The 19,710-nt window shown below is 47.8% G+C and overlaps 1 protein-coding gene across 2 annotated transcripts in view; it reads left to right on the plus strand.

The window, feature by feature from the left end:
* ProRS-m (prolyl-tRNA synthetase 2-like protein, mitochondrial) overlaps positions 1-19,710 on the plus strand; it is a 114,631-nt gene that overhangs the window by 26,937 nt on the left and 67,984 nt on the right. For both annotated transcript variants that reach the window (XM_045738548.2, XM_045738547.2), the window contains one exon: positions 16,000-16,073. In XM_045738548.2, the coding sequence (XP_045594504.2) occupies positions 16,000-16,073 (74 nt within the window). The remainder of the gene's footprint in view (positions 1-15,999; positions 16,074-19,710) is intronic.

A 19,710-nucleotide genomic window follows, 5' to 3' on the forward strand; every position in this document is an offset into this window, starting at 1 on the left:
TATTACCACAGAAGAGTTATCCTAGTGGCCCCTTGGTGGCCGGCCCAGCCTTGGTTTCAGGCGCTGCTTGCTTGGTATCTGAACCCGGGGCATTTTTAGAGGCTCCACCTCTTTTAGCAGATCGGACCCGTCCAGTACACGTCTGGTTCAGTCTTCTCCTCCGCTCTTCACTTCTGGTCTTTTTGATATTGGTTTATCACCATTTGAATGATGATCAGGTGGCTTTGTTGATGGTGTCCCAACTAAGAGGTTCGTTTCGACGACATTATGAAGTTTCCTGGCATTCTTCCTGCCATTTTCTTTCTTCATAGGTTGTCTTCTGTTTCTGATCGGGTTGTCTGTCCTTTATTTCTTAGCACTTTCGGACCGTCATTTAACCACCGTATTGCGCAGAGCACCTTGAGGTGCGAGATTGGGGTGCGCAGAGCGCCTCAGAGCGCTCGTAGGTATAGTGTAGTATTCAAAAGTCTCACAGCTACACGGGGTTCACATCAGTTTTCTCAGGCTCTAGTTAAGAGATGTCATTTAAAAAAAAAATTGTGGGTAACATTCCCAGGTGCCTCAGTATTGAGTGAGCAACCAAGGCTGGCGCATGTAGCATGAGCTAACTGCACTGCTGTTCAGCTTGTGACCACAGCATTGCCTTAAAATGGCAAAATATATATATATAACTGGTATTATTTAGCCATGATAGTATTACAGAAGAGCCTGACTGTGATAAAGACTGTACAGTGTTCAGATATCAGTGAACACAATGCTGTTCACAGTGCTAGCCACAGCACACTGCCATTGTTTGGTCCATCTAAGAATATTGAAACGACTTCTCATGTTCCTTTACCAAATAAACTTGTGGAAAATTATTCATTTACAGGATTTAGTGACCAGGATTCTGATAATAGCAGCATTGTGGTGAGAGTTAGTGATGTCTATAGTCTGGTGGAAGGGAGTAATCTTGGTTAGGGAGGGAGGGAGGTAGCATTGTCTGCTTACTGTGTGGCAACCTGTTATTGTCTGGACTCACCATACCAGCTTAGTGGTTCACTATGGTGAACACAAATGTAGATACTTATATATAACGTGTGTGTGTGTGTATAGTGTAATAACAGCAAAAGGAGTATGTTGGGAGGATCCATTTTGGTGTGGGAGGTGGCGCTGTCTGCTGGCGTCTTCTGCTGGCTGGTGTGTGACGTCATGCAGTGTAAGGTGGCCACTATGCTGTTTGGACACCATACCAGCTTAGTTGTATAGTTATGGTGAGTAAAACATGTAGGTACTTGTGTATATAACGTGTGTATATTGTGTAATAACAGCACACACTATGGTGGGAGGAGGAATCGTGATGTGGGAGGGAGGTAGTGTGTGGCAGCCATTCTTGTTTGCACTCACCTTACCAGCTTAGTGGTTCGCTATGGTGAACACAATGTAGATACTTATATATAATGTGTATATATAGTGTAATAACAGCGAAAGGAGTATGTTGGGAGGAGCTATTTTGGTAAGAGAGGTGTTGGTGATGGAATGAGTGAGGCTGTTGTGTGCTAGCTGCTGTCGTGCAGTTTTTTGTGGCTGCTATGTTGTATGGACACCATACCAGCTTAGTTGTTCAGTTATGGTGAACAAAACATGTAGATACTTATATATAACATGTGTGAATAGTGTAATAAAACAATAACAGTATGGTGGGAGGAGGAATGTTGGTGAGTGACTGTTGAAGGAGGGAGGGAGGTGGAGTCTACTAGCTGCTGTGTTGCGGCCTGTCTTGTTGTTTTGACTCGCCATACCAACTTAGTGGTTCGTTATGGTGAACATATATGTGGATTGGTATATACAATTTGTGTATGTAGTGTAATAACAGCAAAAACATTGTTTGATTGATTGTAGAATATAATATAAATGTCACACACACATGAGCCCCATAATTTTGAGCATAGCGATGTTCTCACACATTGAACTGTATAAATTCCACAAATTACACGCTTTTGAATATTATTACAGCAAAAGAAAAAAGTGAAGAAACGAATGAGAAATATCAAAATAATTGTGAAAAATTTTATTTGCGGCAATTGCCGCCCCACGAGGGTGGCGGGGTCGAGTCACCCCAAGGGCTCCATCTCTCAGCTCCCATAATTTGCTCAACTTCTCAGCTCCATCTAAAGCTCCATCTCCATTCTCTAAAGTATGTCACGTACAATATTTTTTTCTGGGGGAGCCCCTTCGGCTCCCTGGAGCTATCCAGGCTTACATGGATATTACTAGTATTCGACTTTTGGCATCAGTCATTGTGAATGGAGTTCTAAAGCTACCGAGGACCACGAGGCAGAACCTGGCCCCCCTCAGAGAGACACGAGGAGCAATGACCTATAGAAATGCACATGTGGTTATGGAGCATTATATATGTGCCATCAACTAGATCAGGCACCCAGAAAGGTAAGCATCCCAAAACAAACCCCTATTTTGACTAAAACCCAAAAGAAAACGAGCAAACTAGCATGACTTCACCACATGCCGCACCGCCATCTGCACAGCTCCCCCACCTTTCTGAAAGGTGGAAGGGGGAGCCCCAGACCCCTCACGCCGGCTACACACACATTCAGTTCTTCGACTGATGTGAATGGCATTGGTTGTTGTGGCTCTGGCTCCTGCTTTCTGTCCCCTGCTCTGTGCCTTGTGGTGTAGTATAGGTCTTCTCTGGTGGTGCACGAACCAGGAGTAATATCCCAAGTACTCGGGCTGCATGAGCCTAGGGGTCACCTTCCCTAGGTGCCTTATAAGTACAGTACTGCCCTTGGGGCTTGGGGCCACCTTCCACAGGTCACCTTGGGATCTACCTCTGCTGGGTCTTTTGCTGCTCGCAATCTGCTGCCTTTTGTGTGCCGGGGGTGGGGTTTCTTACACTCTTGTTCGCCTTAGGGTAAGAGAGGTAGTTTGCACTGGTATGGGCACCCCTACTGAGCTCTGTTCTGCCTGGATATGTTGTCCTCTTGCGGGGTTTTATTTTTGTATTTTTCTTCTGCCTGGTTGGAGGGTCTGCCTTTGGTTGTTGCCCCCCTGTATATATCTATATTGCTCTTTCCTTCTTGGTGGTACTTCCTGCTAGGCCCCTGTAAGTGAACACATCCTGGGGGTTCAGTTTCTATAAATTTTTTTGGTAGACTTGGGTGCCGGTTAGTAGTACCCTGCCTGGGCTTCCCTGAGCGTGAGTTCTGTCTCGGGACCCTGGGGTAATTCCCACGGGGATGTGTGGGTCCGATATATGTGACCCTTGAGTCCCTCCCTCACTTTGTGCAAGTTTGAGGGTTGCTCTGTCCCCTTGTCTCAGAGTGGCTCTTATTGTCTTTGCATCCATCGTGCTGCCTGCTGGGTCGGTGACACCTTCAACCCAGAGTCCTGTGAGTTTTGTTGCTTGTTTGTGACTCAGTTTAAATAGTCCATTGATGATTATTTGGGTACAGGCGTTGTGGTTTGGTTTCTGCAACACGTTAGGCTAGTTGCTGTCCCGGAAGCCCCGAGACAGCAACTAGCCTACAACCTATATAGGGTCCAAATGGACCCTATAACCAACTTCGTTGGTATAGGGTCTCGGTCTTGGGAGTGGTGGTCGCTCCGACTCTGGTTTAGTCCGCACCTCTCATCCTTTCCCTGCTGTGGTCCCCTCTCCCTGCCTTAGGCTCCAAAACGTCTGTGGGTTTCGGGGTCGGTGCAGGGTTTAGCTGGCGTTGAGACTCAGATAGTCTCAGGGGTTGCCTCTTCCGGGGTGGCGACGGAGGCATTCGAGCCCGTTCCTCTAGCCGTTGCGTATGGGTCTGACCAGTGGGCTCTCTTCCTTAGTTCTTCCGGCTGCCCTGGCGTTTTCTCGTGATGTTTGGGTTTGGGGGGAAAGGCTCTGCCCCAGGTCCTGCTGTGGAGGTTCCCGGGGCTGGGGATGGGTCGACTTGTTGGGCCTTGGGACCCGTTGGTCCCAAGCTTGGGTTGGTCCCCGCTTGGGTTTTTCTACCCTCAGAGCAGAGCTTGCTGTTATGAGGAGTGGGGTTTCACTCCCCCTCTGTGTACAAGTTGGCTTGGTGTCGGCCCCTTCCCGGGTTAAGTTCCGTGTCCCTTAGGGTCCCTCGATCCAGTCCTGGAGGTTTTGGCTTCCTGTATCTGACTTCGTGTGGTACGGGTGGCGTTTACAGCTTAACTCCTGTGCAACCCGGGTTATGTCTCTCATAAATCCGTCTTCATTCTGGTTTGGGTCTTCATCTCCCTACTGGGTTCGTTGGGAGGTTCCCGTGTCATCCTAGCTTGTGGAATGCCTTGTGGTTTGGCATACGTTCTGTCATTCCACGCGCTGGAGTGGCACGTGGCGCTTAAGGTGGCCCAGGTTTTCCTTGGAGGGGCAGGTTGTGCACCTCCAAGGTGCCTGTTCCAACCCCCCTGCCCTTCCGCGGGATGTAGGCCTTGTGCGGTTTCCCATGCAGGTTCCCTCTCTTCGGCTGCACTCGTTGCTGTGGCCTCGTGCACTCGGGGCCTGTTGGCTTCAGTCTTGTGGTTCTTTTCCCTCCTGGATTGGCCAGGGGAAGGAGTGGAGGCACTTGGGGCCGTCCCGGGGTCGGGTGCCTTGGTCTTGACTGCATGTGCATCATCTGCCTGTTGGAGCGACTCGTGCCGATCTTGCAGGATGCGTTGTCTGTTTTTGCTTTGCGTCTTGCATTTCGGCAGGCGGTGCTCGCTTCCTTGGATTCTGCTGGATCCTGGCTCTGTGGTTTTCATCTCCTTTTTGTTCCTTGATGTTCGCGGGTTCTGCGGTTGTGCAGTTTCTGCGAGCAGCTTCTCATTGTCATCCTTTATCGGACTTGATGGTCCTCCAGGGATCTCGGGAGGGGGGGACGGAGGGTTTTGTCCGGAGGGGTTGTGCCGGGGCTTGGGGTTCCTCCCATCGTGGTGGGCCAGTGGTGCCAGTTTCGCTGTTCACCCCATTGATGGGGTGGTGAGGGATGGCTCGCACTGTTCACTCATGCCTGGTCTCCCGAATTGTGGGCTTGTTGGGTCGTTTCTTCCGGTCTGTGGTGATTTTGGGTGGTCCCTCCTCCTCTGGGAGGTTCGGGGCTGGCGGGGCAGGCCTCTTCTTCTGCTTTGTTCCTGGTTTGGTTTCTCTTGGTGCAGGGTGCTTGAATGGTGTCCCTGGACCTCAGGAATGCGTAGTGATATGTCCCAATTCATCTGGGGCTCAGGGATTGGCTCTGTTTGGTTGTGAAGCATCATGTTTCCCGCTTTGTTGCCTTCCATTCGGCTTGATCCTGGCGCCTTGCATGTTTCCACGCCTTACTCGGGTCATGGTGACCTGCCTGCATTTGTTAGGCTGACCTACCTTGACGACTGGTTGGTCTGGGCTCCCACCCGGAACGCCTTGTCTGTTCACTAGGGTTTTGGTTCTTTCCCAGCTCGCAAGGTTTGGATTCCTGGTGACCTGGCTGACATCCCATCTGGCTCCCTCCTGGGTTTAGTTTTGGCTGAGTCTTGTGTGGTTCTTGTGGCTGGTCACTTGGAGACTTACCGGGGGAGGGTTGTCCTCTTGGCTCTTTTGTGGCCGACCACACCTTGGTTTCAGGCATGCTTGCTCGGTGTCCGAACCCAGGGATGGGGCAGATTTCCGCGGCTCAGCCTCTTTCGACAGATCGAACCGGTCCGTCATGTTGCTGGTTTGGTGTTCAAGGTATCTCACCTGCGTGCTTCGTCTCGGTGGCCGTATGTAGTTTCCTTGCGGGCCTTTCGTTTTCTTGTCCCTTCGTAGGTTTACTCAGGTCTCGGATGGGGTTACCCCATCCGACCCTTGTTTTTCCCTCGTAGTTATTTGGGCCGTCTTCTGATGTGGCACTGGTGGAGCTGCTGCGGCTTGCGTTCGGTGTTGGTTTTCCACACCGAACGCAAGGTGTTGGAAACGGTGTCGGTGCTGTTTCACAAGCTGTCTTGTGCATTGTTTCACCTCTAGCCGGCTCCTGTGTCGCCTGAGCCGTCCTGATCTTCTGGATCAGGATTCTTCTTCTGGATTGCTCTTTTCTCTCATGTCTTTGGTATGTGGTGGCCCCTTCGGTTCAGGATTGTTTTGCTAAGGCTCTTTTTCCTGTTGGCGTTGGCTTCTGGGGGTCAGGTAGGGGAAACTTCATGCTATCCTGCGCAGAGATTTCTGCTCGTTTGGTCTTGGTGGTAGGTTGGTTTGATTGCAGCCATATCCTCCTTTTCTGGCGAGAGATGTGTCTGCTGTTTTCCGGAGGGGTCCTTGGGTTGTTGATGCTTGGTTGGTTCGGCTGGGGGTGCATCATGTGCTGTGTTAAGGTGCGGCTCTCCGCTGTTCTTTGAGCACCTCGGCTTCTGTGTCCCTGGATGTGCTTTGGGATCCCTGGGTTCCCTATTTCCCTATTCCGGGGTTTAGGTCTCCCAGGTCTTCCACAGGGTCGTTCGGTGTTGCCAGTTGTTTTGTTTTGTGTTTAGGGTGTATGGTTTCCGCCTCCCGGGCGGGGTCTGGTTGAGTTGAGACTCGGGCGGTCTCGGGGGTTTCCTCTTCCGGGGTGGCGGTGGAGGCATTCGAGTCGGTTCCTCCAGCCGTGCCGTATGGGTCTGACCAGTGGACTCCCTTCCTTAGTGTTTGCACGGCTGCCCCGGCTTTTCCTTGTCAAGCTGGGGCTTTGGGGGTGCGGCTCGGCCCCGGGTCATGCCGTCGAGGTTCCCGGGGTTCGGGAGGGGTTGCCTGAGGGCGCCTCGGCCCCATTTGCCCCTCCTGAGTCCTTGTACCTTTGGTGAGGGGCTGGCAGTTCCTCAGAGTGGAGTTGTTCCTTCCCCCTCTGTGTTCCTGTTGTTTTCGGGTGTACCCCTCCCTGGGTTCGGTTCCGTGTTCCTTTGGGTTTGTCGGTCCCATCGTTTCTGGGTGTGTGTTTCGCCCCCTTTTCCTTACCTTCTTCGCTCTTATGTTGCGATACTGTTCAGGAAAAAAAAAATTTAATGTTTATTTAGGTAAGGTACATTCATACAAAGTGTGAAACACGCGTTGATGGATTTATATATTACCTAGTACATACAATGCCTAAACCACTTTGTATCGTTGTCCCTGCGTGTCCCTTGCTCAGGGGTGCTTGTCGTGGTTCTCGTTGGTTCACGTGTCTCTTCGTACCTTCCAATAATATTGGAATGTCTGTTGATTTCCGATGTGGTTTCCCTCTGGTCTTTTGTCAGCCTCGTTGGTTGCCTTCCATCCTCTGTTTTCTTTCGCTTCGTTTTCGCTTCGTCTCTACTCCCAGTTTCGGCATTCTTCGTCTTCGTTACACGTGCCTTCCTGGTGTTTGTACGATGTGTGTTTACGATGTGTCTGTACGTTGTGTGTGTACAATATGTGTGTCCACCTGGTGTATGAGCTACGCCACCTGAGGGACGGGTGGTGCGTTTTGTACCTCGTGTGCTGGGGCCATGGTGTACGTTTTGTTTATGGGCGGTGTGCTCGTGTGTTCGCGTCGTTTCTCGCGGTTTTCTATGGCTTCTTGCTCGTTTTCTCCCTTCAGTCGTAGCCCTTTGGATGCTGAGGGTGTTCTGGATTTATATCTGGGGGCGTCACTTCGTTCTTCCTCTGCTTCCGGGTGTGGGATGGCTCGGCATGGCGTCTCCTCCTTCCCCTCTGTACTGCTCCGTCTTCTGCGGGGCGTGCGCCTCTGGATGTATTTGTCCTTAGACTTCCAAATTTTATTCAGGTAATGGTACATACAATGCCTACTGCCTCAAGCATGCATGGCTTTCAGGCGCGCTGTTAGCGCTGCTCCTGGTATGTTCCTTGGCTTGCCTGTGTTGTGGCACGGTCGTGTGTCTGCTCTGTAGGTGAGGTTATTATGTCTAGCGCCTCTATCGGCCAGGTGCTGGTTCTCGCTTTTTGGGGGGTGCTTGCGGGGGTTGAACTCTGGCTCTTGGGCCCTGCCTCTCCTGTCAGTTGACGGTTGTGCAGTTTCCTGAGCCTCCTGGGCTCTGTCTTCTCTATGTTTGCTCCTGTGGGTGGGGTCTGCCTCCACCACGTAGCTTCCTAGTGCTTTCCACTTCCTTTCCTCTCTGACATTGTTCAGGTTCTTTTTCGTGTCTGTGGCTCCTTTGGGTACTCATCTTCCTCTTGTGTCCCCTTGTGCATACGAACATACTGCCATGAGAACAGTGGAACTGCAGAGGGCCTATTGGCCCGTACGAGCCTGCTCCTATTTCTTACCACCCTTTCCCACTCATATACATATCCAACCCACGCTTGCTCCAATTGTGGGGCCCCACCACCGCGTTCCGTGGTAATTACTTCCGCGAATCACCGAACCTCTTACCGTGCTGGTCTTTCTTCAGGTCTTCACTGAATCTACACTGATTCCTTTTCTGCCCATTCTTTCGTGTCCACAGTGTGCCACAAGGGTGGCATGTGCCACTGTCCCAGTTCTGTTGTTTCGTTAAGTTTGGTGACGATCAACACAAACACTGTGAGACTAAATATTTTGTTGCGTATACAGTAGTATGCAGGTGATACTTTAGCGGGTGATGGTGCGAGTTAAGCACACTGGGAGTCGGTACAGTATCTCGCGAGTGTCTGTTCTAGACCACACTTGCAGGTAGACTAGTTTTTATCCGCTACTCTACTGCTTATATGCTCGGGCAACACCTCACCATTCTCCACAGGTAGGCAGGAATATTAACTGGAAGTAAGGAAAGGTTTGTGTTCCATACTTGGTACTACGTAGAGCTTTGCTTCTCTCGTTAGGCAACTGCGTTTGGAGTGAGTATCTTATTGGGATAATCTACTCGCTCCACCACCCTTGGTCTCTGCTCCATCCTTGTTTATTCTTCCCCACTTGGCGGGATTGCGTCGTTGGCTCCTAACAGGGGTGTTTGGTGTGGAGTGTTGTTTTGGTCACCTTGTGTGTGTCTTCAGTGACTCCTTTGTCCCTGTCTTTAGTTCTGTTTTGGTACCGAGTTCCTGCGATTTTCTGTGTGACTTCTTGCAGGCGTAGGTGTTGCGCTGTCTGTGGGGGGGTTGTGGCCTTTCGGTCTGCAGTTCCTGCCTTCCTGGTTCCTTTACTTGGACCCGGTCGCTGGGTTCCAGTCCTGGCTCCGGTTTTTCTTTGTTCCTTTTCCGGACCGGGTGTGTTTGCTTTCCTGTGGTTCACGTCCTGGGTAGTTCTCCTCTAGGATGCCTCAGGGACGCGTGTGTCATTCTTCCCTGCTGCAGCTGGTTATGTTGCTCTTTTGGGTTGCGGGGTCGCTGTTTTTCTATTCGCGTTTTGCGCTTTCGTTCGTAGTGCTCGTTTCTCGTCGTTTGTGTCGGCACTGGTAGGTTCGTTGTTGGTCTCCCACCTGCGTGTTTCGTCTCAGGGGTGGTGTGTGGTTTTCCTGAAGGTCCTTCCGGTTTTCCTGATGGTCCTTCCGGTTTTCCTATCACTGCGAAGGGTCCTTCGGTCTTTTATAGGGTTGGCTTGTCTTCCCTTTGGGGTTGTTCCAGGACCGTCGTCTAGATTTGTGTCCTGTCACCCCGTATTGGGTGGTGCTGGCGGAGCCGCTCTTACTTGCGTTCGGTGTTGCGGTTCCTTCTGTCCCATTCTGCTTGCTGTCCTGGGCGTTATTCCCCTCTGGCCTGCTCTTGAGTTCTGGTGCCATCTTGGTCATTGGCCTGGGTGGTCTCTTTCCTTCTCGTTTTGGTCTGTTTTGTCTGTGGTCTTGGTTTTTAGGTTAGGGCGCGTAGCGTCCGCCTCCCGGTTCCTTCCCTGTTTTCCTTATCTGTGGTAAGGTAGCTCCGGGGAGCCGACGGGGCTCCCCCCAGAAAACCAGCGTTGAATGTAATGAAACACCATTTTCTGGGGGGAGCCCCGTCGGCTCCCCGGAGCTATCCCAGGCTGATATGCTAATGTCAGACTTTGGCATCAGTCATGTGTATGGAGTTCTTAGGCCTACCGGGGACCACGGCCAGAACCGGGCCCCCTCAGAGAGGCAAGGGGAGCAATGGCCTATAGAAGCCCCCGTGTAGTTGGAAGCATTCTATGTCTGCCATCGACCGGAACAGGCACCCAGAAAGGTAAGCGCCCCAAAACAAACCCCTATTCTGGTTAAAATTGCTACCTAAAACCGAACTAGTGGATAGAACTCCCCAACCGAAAACAAGCAAACTAGTGTGACGTCACACACTGCCGCGCCGCTGTCTGCGCAGCTCCCCCCTCCCCGGGAGGGGGAAGGGGGAGCCCCAGACCCCCCGCGCCGGCTACCCACACCTCAGTTCTTGAGGCTGACGTCGTCTTAGCTCCTTGTCTGTCCGGTTGCGGCGCTTCGCCGTTATTTGCGCGCCACAGTTTCTGTGTCCGGGGACGCGCTGTGGGTTGATCCGGTTTCCCTTCTTCCCTGTTCGCGGGTTCGGGTCTCTCAGGTCGTCCGCAGGGTTATTAGGTCCAGCCAGCCTGCGATCTATCCCCGTGCCCATGACGTTCGTAAGTTCGCGGTCCGGTCTGCCGTCTTTGGGAATATGTCTTGGTTTGATATTCGGGCGCGGGGATTTTGGCGGTCGAACAGGGTCCTGGCTGCTCGTTACCTTGTGAATGTCCCTGGGCCTCGTCGGGCCTGTGTTGCTTTGGGTCGGCGGTTGCAGCCAGTTGTCTCGGCTTCGAGTTGAGGGGTGAGCGACGACCGCCTCCCGGGTAAGTCCCTCTTTTTCTGTCTGTGGGTAGTTAGCTCCGGGGAGCCGACGGGGCTCCCCCCAGAAAACCAGCGTTGAATGTAATGAAACGCCATTTTCTGGGTGAGTCCCGGAGGCTCCCCGGCATCCCTCCCTCCCTCCGGTCGGCGGTTTTTCGCGTTTTTGACATCCAGCCTCAAGAACTGAGGTGTGGGTAGCCGGCGCGGGGGGTCTGGGGCTCCCCCTTCCCCCTCCCGGGGAGGGGGGAGCTGCGCAGACAGCGGCGCGGCAGTGTGTGACGTCACACTAGTTTGCTTGTTTTCGGTTGGGGAGTTCTATCCACTAGTTCGGTTTTAGGTAGCAATTTTAACCAGAATAGAGGTTTGTTTTGGGGCGCTTACCTTTCTGGGTGCCTGTTCCGGTCGATGGCAGACATAGAATGCTTCCAACTACACGGGGGCTTCTATAGGCCATTGCTCCCCTTGCCTCTCTGAGGGGGCCCGGTTCTGGCCGTGGTCCCCGGTAGGCCTAAGAACTCCATACACATGACTGATGCCAAAGTCTGACATTAGCATATCAGCCTGGGATAGCTCCGGGGAGCCTCCGGGACTCACCCAGAAAATGGCGTTTCATTACATTCAACGCTGGTTTTCTGGGTGAGTCCCGGAGGCTCCCCGGCATCCCTCCCTCCCTCCGGTCGGCGGCGTTTTTTGCATATTTTGACATCCAGCCTAAGAACTGCCAGTTGGATTGCCGGCGTGGAGGGTCTGGGGCTCCCCCATCCCCCTTCCGGGGAGGGGGGGGGGGGGTTCCGCAGACGGTGGCGCGGCGACCTGATGACGTCATGCTAGTTTAATAATTTTGTTTGGGGAGTTCTGTCCAATCATTCTGCTTTCGGTAGCAATATTTTCACCAGAATAGGGGTTTGTTTTGGGGCGTCTACCTTTCTGGGTGCCTATCCCGGTCGATGGCAGACATAGAATGCTCCCAACCACAAGGGGGTTTCTATAGGCCATTGCTCCTCGTGCCTCTCTGAGGGAGCTAGGTTCTGGCTTGTGGTCCCCGGTAGGCAAGAACTCCTAGCATTTTGACTGATGCCAGAAAGTTATACATATCCATTCAGGCTGGATAGCTCTGGAAAGCCTCCGGGACTCACCCAGAAAATGGCGTTTCATTTCATTCAACACTGGTTTTTTGTGTCTTTTGGTCTCTGGCCCTCTCGCAATTTCTATTGAACCAATCCTGTTTCCTAGTTCTGCATCTCTGTTTTGGTATAAATTTTTTTGTGCCTTTATCATATATTTCACAAAACTTGACATACATCTCATTCACTTCCTTGCCTAGCATCAAGTCTGTCCAATTATACTCACTAAAAAAATTTCTAAGGTCGCCATAATGTCCTCTCCTGAAGTCAGGTTTTTCAGTTTGCTTCAACCTCCTTATTTTCTTCCAGATTATAATGCATTGCATACTTTATTCCCAAAAGACATGGTCACTTTTACCCAAGGGAGGAAGGTACTGAAATGTCAAATACAAGTATCTCTTCCTCCTTCCTGGTAAATATCAAATCTACCATGGAGGGAACGTCCCCTTCCCTCATCCTCATAGCTTGTTTAACATGTTGATACAAGAATGTTTCCAGATGAGGTCTACAAATCTACAGGTCCAAAAATCTTCTGTTTTAGCTTCATATGCTTCCCAGTCTATGGATTTCAAGTTGAAGTCACCGACTATCAACAGTCGTGATCTATCATTATCCGCTCTCGCTCTAATCTCTCTCATAATTGTTGTAAGACCTTCTCATTTACTATCTAGCTCCTCCTTTGATCATGTGCTGCTTGGCGGTGGACTATATGCATTTATGATCATTAGTTTACCATCCTCATGGCAGATCTCTAGTGCTATTATGTCAACTTCTTGTGGATTGGCAGTCATTATATCCTTCACCTTTAGGTGTTCTTTCACCAACACAGCAACGCCACCACCTTTCCTAATTTTTCTGTCCTGTCTCCAAATTGTGTAGCCCCTTGGGAATATGACCTCATTTAAAATAACATCTTCAAATTTTGTCTCCGTGAGTGCAACAATGTCTGGTGTCTGCAGCTGTATTACATGACTTAACTCCAGTATCTTTGATCTCACCCCGTCTATGTTGGTGTATGCAATCTTCAGGAACTTGTTTCCCCTCTCCTTATTCTTCACTCCCCCTCTCTCTATTGATTTTGTTGGTTTGCCTTTATGTACCACTTTACTGGTCTGCCTACCCCTAACACTTTGTAGAAAAAAGAATTGATTTCTTCTTCATTCCTGCTCTCATTTAAACGTTTTGCCTCGGCGAGTTTCAGTTTCAGCTTCTCTCTGTCTTCTTTTGAGAGATCTCGTCTTAACGACCACACTTTCCCATCCTCATCACTTTGTAATTTTTTAGCATTCCTTAGTACTTCTTCCATCTGTTTGGCACCGTTTAGGGTGATCCTCAAAGGTCGATCTTTCCCTTTTACGTATCTGCCTATTTTCCTGTAGTTGCACACATTCTCTATGGTTGTAAGACCTTCTACAAGGCAACAATTTTATCTACTACTTTCGTTTCTTCTACAGCTCTTTCTGACCTAAATGTTATCTCCTTTTCTTTGCAACCAAAAATTTCAGGGACTTACTCCGATCAACTGTGTTTTGCACCAACTTTGGGTTAGATGCCAATTCCTTTCTCACTTCCAGTCTAATGCTTGTTTTATCTTGGTTGCTGCAGTGTTTGGCTTCCTTTACTACTTCTTCAATTCTTTCCTTCTCCTTGGCCACTTGTGCATAAGTGAGTTGCATATCTTTCTTGCACTGTTCTATTCCCTTTATAACTTCCTCCATCTGTGCTGACAAAAGCTGTTTCTCCTGTTGAATTTCCTTACTTAACCTATTGTAGTCAATTACTGGTATGTTTAAATTTACTTTAACTTCTTCCATAGCTATTTTTAAGAGGTTATTTTCTTCTTCCATGGCTTTGCAATTTGTTTCCAATTGATTCTTATCCTTGCACAAGTCTTTCACTAAACCCTCAAGACATAAAACTTTGCTATTCAAATGGTCATTACTTTCTTTCAATTTACTAATTATTTCTACAGGAGAGTTCACTATAGTATCTAATTTTACCAACTTGTTGTATAGACTGGTTATATCAATGCTTTCTTCATTGAATCCCACAAAATCAAGCTCTGCTTTGTATTTCCTCTTGCCAGCGGCCATCTTGAATGTTGTTCTCTGCACTGGAAACACTAGGGCAACTTTTTCTCATCTGATTTTTCACTTCCCTTAGCACATAACTGTTATCTCACCTATTTTTCAAAAGCACTATACCGTTATGTACTCTGGGACACCACTCACTATCATCAACGTGTACTACAATACTTAGGATTGTTGAATATGCTGGAGCTCCTCTGATGCAAGTGTTGACCCTAGGGGTGTCACCTTTTGAATGTGCAGAAACACGTTTTGAATGAGCAGAAACCCCGTTGTGCAGAGGGGTTTCTGCTCTTTTGGTCTTGGTAGTCGATTTGTTCGGTTGCAGCCTTCTTATCTGGTGAAGAACGTGACAGCTGCTTTCCGGAGGGCTCCTTGGGTCATTGATGCTTGGTTGGTCAGGCCGGGGGTGCATCATGTGTTGTGTCCGGTTGTGGCTCTTTGCCGTTACCTGCACACCTTGGCTTCTGTGGCCAGGGATGTGCTTTGTGTTGATCCGGTTTCACTCATTTCCTGTTCCAGAGCTTGGGTCTCCCAGGTCGTCCACAGGATTATTACGTCTGGCCAGCCTGTGGTCTATCCTCGTGGCCATGACGTTTTTAAGGGTGCTGCTTTAGCTGCCATCTTCGGCACTATGTCTTGGGCTGCTCTTCAGGCGTGGGGATTTTGGAGGTTGAATAGGGTCCTGCCAACCCATTCACTGGTCGACATTCCAGGTCCTGGGTGTTTGTGTGTGGCTTTGGGTCGCAGATTGCTGCTAGTTGTCTCGTCCTTGAGTTGAGAAATGTGTGGCGGCTGCTTCCCGGTATGTCCCTCTTTTCGTTATCTTTGGTTATGTAGTTCCAGGGAACCGAAGGGGGTCCCCACAGAAAACCAGCATTGAATGTAATGAAACGCCAGTTTCTGGGTGAGCCCCGGAGGCTCCCTGTCACACTCCCTCCCTCCGGTCGGCGGTTTTTGCACTGTTTTGATGCTTAGCCATCGAACTGGAGTTGCTGGGTAGCTAGCGTGGGTGGGGTCCAGGGCTCTGCTGTTACCCGTCCCGGGGGAAGGAGGAAGCTGTGTGGATGAGAGACACGACAGCGTGGCGTGATGTTCGCTTGTTTCCTTGAGAATTGAGGGAGTTCTACCTCTCTGTTCGGCTTTTGTTTGCAATTTTCTTACCTTGTGGGATCTGTTTTGTTATGCCTACCTTTCTGGGTGCCTAACCTCGGTCGATGGCAGATAAGGTAACTCCCTGGTAGGCAGAACTCCCATTGACTAAAGCCCTGGTCTAATGTATCAGATATTTGCCCAATAGCTCCAGGGAGCCTCCGGGGCTCACCCAGAAAATGGTGTTTCATTACATTCAACATTGGTTTTTCTGGATGCCTTCCTTGGTATGGAGGTGAGAATAAATGTCACTGTTCCCTGCACCTCTGTGAGGGGGGGGAGGGCAGGGGTCAGATTCACGAAGCAGTTACGCAAGCACTTATGGAACTATACATCTTTTCTCAATCTTTGGCGGCTTTGTTTACAATTTTTAAACGGTTAATGAGTTCTAAAGTACCAGGAGGTTATTTATAACAATAACAACAGTTGATTGGGAGGTCTTCATGCTTTTAAACTGGTTTAATAAATGTAACCAAAGCCGTTAAAAATTGAGGAAAGATGTACACGTTTGTAAGTAATTGCGTAACTGCTTCGTGAATTTGGCCCTAGGTTCTGGGGCCAGATTCACAACTCTGGTCCCCAATAGGCCTCTAGAACTCTACGGCTGATGTGACATAGTGGAGGTAACCATTTTAGCTTATAGCTTCTGGGAGCCACCAGAGCTCACCCAGAAATTGGCTTTTCATTACATTCAATGCTCATTGTGTCAGAATAATGCTATAATGTTCTCTGCTATTTCTATATTAGTTTTCTATATATTATTTTCCCCCAAGCAGGCAATTACCATAATATTTTGCTCTTGTTCATCCATTACAAAAAAAATATAAGATTCATCTGAATTAAAAGTTTGTCTTCTATTTTATTGTTTGAATATTTTATTCATTACTGGTTTGATTAGCAAAGATGATGGCATATCATATTTGACATGTACAGTAATTGTTTTTGAAAGTAATTATTATTTTGTAAAGGTCGTTTGGAATCAAATGATCAAGAGTTGATGACAATACAAGACCGGCATGACAAGACATACATACTTAGTCCAGTAAGTAGCCTATCATGTTCTGTATTGAAAATGAGATACAGTATTGTATACTGTATTTGTATTTGTGCTAACTATTTATACTTATATGAAACTTTTATTAATGTGGTATTTGTTGTAATTACTTAAAGTGTTTTCTTGGGTAGTCCTCATGGTAGTTCTTTAAAGCTTAAGACACTACATGTAGTACCATGAAGCCTTCCAATCATACCAGGCCTCTGAGACTAGCAAAGACCTTCTGAGAACCAGGGGGGCCAGATTCAAGAAGCAGTTACGCAAGCACTTACGAACCTGTACATCTTTTCTCAATCTTTGGCTGCTTTGTTTACAATTATTAAACAGTTAATGAGCTCTGAAGCACCAGGAGGCTGTTTATAACAATAACAACAGTTGATAGGGAAGTTTTCATCCTTGTAAACTGTTTAATAAATGTAACCAAAGTCGCCAGAGATTGAGAAAAGATGTACACGTTCGTAAGTACTTTCGTAACTGCTTCGTGAATCTGGCCCCAGGACCAGGATCTGGCTGTCTCATAGGCGAAAGAAGGATTAGGATCAAAGAACATCACAATCCCAGGAAATTTTTTAGAAAGTCACAAGTGAAACAAAAGGCCATTGTTCTTAAGGCATTAAATTAAGAAAAAAGATGAATGATGGTTGGGCAAGAGGTAAACAACCCTTGCATGTGGCTGGGGTATCATTCAGCCACATACCTCACTCATAATCCTGGTAGCATCCAGACTGTTCCTTTCTTCCCAAGTTCATTTGCTTGCTATGCTGAGCTAAGTAGTGGTTGGTTTTCCTTGTGACATACTGTGTCATAAGGGACTGCTCTTTATTTTGTACTACATACACTGTATGTCTGTCTTATTATTTTGGTGTGACTTAAATTTCTGGATTCACCTTCCTGGTGGTTCGTTTGCAATTTGCTTTCTTCACCAAAGTTAATTTTGAGGGGTTTGAGTGTCCTCTTCTGAATCAGCTTCATTTGAGATGCCCCACAACTGGGTAGGTCTTGAGACTTGCTTGCCAAAGTGAAGACTGCTAATGGGAAGTCTAGTATATTCGTTAGTTATATGTTAATGTATGTGTATATGATGTCTGGCCCTGACTCGTGTATTAGTGTTTTACACCTTCAGTCAAGTTTGAGCTCAAGTTGTGTTCAGCGATTCTTGTCCATGGGTCTATAAACCCTCCTTTGTCACCAAAATGGTGGTTTGGGGTTCAATAACTGAAAATGCTTATCTTGAGCCTGGCATCTCTACTCATTCTTTAATGGTCTGGGCAGCCAGTTCCCAGCTTGTTTCTTGTTGCATATCATGTGTCCTCACCGAGTTTTTATGGCATGGATGCAGGCCTCGTGCTGCTGATATGCATCTTCTGAAGCCCTGGTCTTCTGCCCATTTCTTCTATGGGTAAGCCCATTTCAATCATTCTGTTCTAATACAATATAGTGCTATGTTCCCTTTCAGTAAAGTTATTCTCCTCAACAAGAGTCAATTGTAAGAACCAAGGAGATCCTGAGGGGGGGCTAGTCCAAAAATATAGTGTTGAATGTAATAAAATATATTTTTGTGGGTAGTCCATTAGTAGTTGGCCCAATCCCAAACTGCTTTATCCTCATGGGGCTGCACACTTCAGGTGGCACATGAATGAGGGTGGTGGTGGTGCACTAAGACCCAGGGCAATTTTGGCTGCCATATGCAAGCCACTGGGAGATTTGGCCCAAGGGTTGTTTGGTTGTTTTCTTAATTCTCATCCTTTATTGTGAGCAGCAGTTCTGCTTTGCCGAGGACTTTCTGGGTACTTTGTTTGAGCTTTGAGTCCTAACTCTGATCCCCATGCTCCCCAGATTCTGATCCTGGTTTTCAATAAGTCCCACAAGTCTCAGGGGCCTTGGTATGAGTGGGAGGCTCTTTGATACCCTGGGCTTTAAGCACTAGGGAGCTACTGAGCAATTACCCAGAAAAGGGCATTTCATTATAGTATATTCTATGTTTTTTATTGTACCAGTATATAGTACAGCCGACCTTACTTTGAGCAGGTTTATAGCATGCAATTTCAGACATGCACCAATTTATTACTAACACCATAGTAGTCCAGTAATGCATTTTAGAGTCAACTGTGTTTTTGTGGTGTTCCATTAGATATTGTCCCTATGGCTGGACACATGCTGTCGCTTCGCAGGGTGAGTTGCTAACACTGCAAAACTCTGTCTAGTAACACTACAAGAGCTGCTGCTACTAGTATCAGACCCCATGTCACTGAACCTCCAGAAAAAAGTCATCTTCCACATATTCACGGAGTTCAGGAATGGCAGAGGGCACGAGGGTGATATGGAACTCCGTGGTAGTGGTGTTAACCTGGGATGCAGCAGTGGCAATGGTGTGATCTGCATACTGGACACTGATTTGTCCTCATCTATGTTTGTATCGCACATATTCGATCGTTGTTTTAGGTCATTATCAGGTCTTATGTCATCAACATTGTGGGAACCGACCTGTGAGATTTATATTTATTTAATTTATATGAATTTATAATTACGTTAATTTATATACTTCGATAGCAATTTGTATAATGTTAAGTGGACTGTATTTCTGCAATAATCTCTTAATCTCACAAATCGATCCTCTACACATTAGGGGGGGTTATTAAATTAATATATATGCAGCCAATCAAACTACAGAAATAGCTACATACATTGATGAGGTTCCTTATCTTATAGTACAGCAGGTTAGTCCACCAGGTATAACTAGGGTGTAGACACCAAATTATCCTCTTTGAGGTAGCTTCCATATCACCCAGTAACTGGTGCACAAACTCTTCCTCGTCTTGACCTGTCAAAAGGGCGCTAACTGTGAAGCCAGAATCCTATTATATGACAAGTATTTCAGAGAAAACACTATATGGAACATTGAGACCTGGCTTAATTACCTTTAGTTTGAGGCTTCCAGGTGATCTAACCGGGTCACCCTATATCCTGACATTAATGGCCATAAATGAATGATAAACGGGTTTCGGATAGACACTTAACTTGAATTTGTAGACAGCGTGTTGACAATGGTACCTTTGGTTTCCATAACACTACGTCCAAGTAAAATTAACAGGAGCCGAATTTGCTCCCGTGTGAGCCTCTGGTCTAGTATAAACCATGGCTGTTTAACACTCCATTCTATTGACGTTACTGGCCGACATTGTCCAGATATGATAGGAGCTAAATTTGCTCCACACGTCTCGGAGGTGACACAACAATGGCTGCCCTCCTTCCCCACTGACGCCTGGCCTACTTTGTCCAGATTTCAGAAAGTGATAGAAGGGTCACATTTACTCTACTTTAATATTGATAATTAAGTTAATTTATATAAGATGTTTTTATGATGGTAAAGTCCAAAGACTAATGTATTTAAGAATAATTCCCACCATAATAGCTGGTGAATTATAATAGTATGTGGTGATGATATCCCGTTTTCTTTAGACGGTAATTCCACTACAAGTTACGTTTTCTATGGGTAACTTGTTGGTAATACAGCAGAAATTATTATCTGTCTGTATGATATATTAAATGGTGTCGGATTTTCCGACATAATTCCCCAGGGGGCTGCTCACGGGTCGAAGTCCTAATTAGAACAGACGAACACCGA

The sequence above is a fragment of the Procambarus clarkii genome, chromosome 43 (genome assembly GCF_040958095.1).
Source record: "Procambarus clarkii isolate CNS0578487 chromosome 43, FALCON_Pclarkii_2.0, whole genome shotgun sequence".
NCBI classification, from domain to species: domain Eukaryota; kingdom Metazoa; phylum Arthropoda; class Malacostraca; order Decapoda; family Cambaridae; genus Procambarus; species Procambarus clarkii.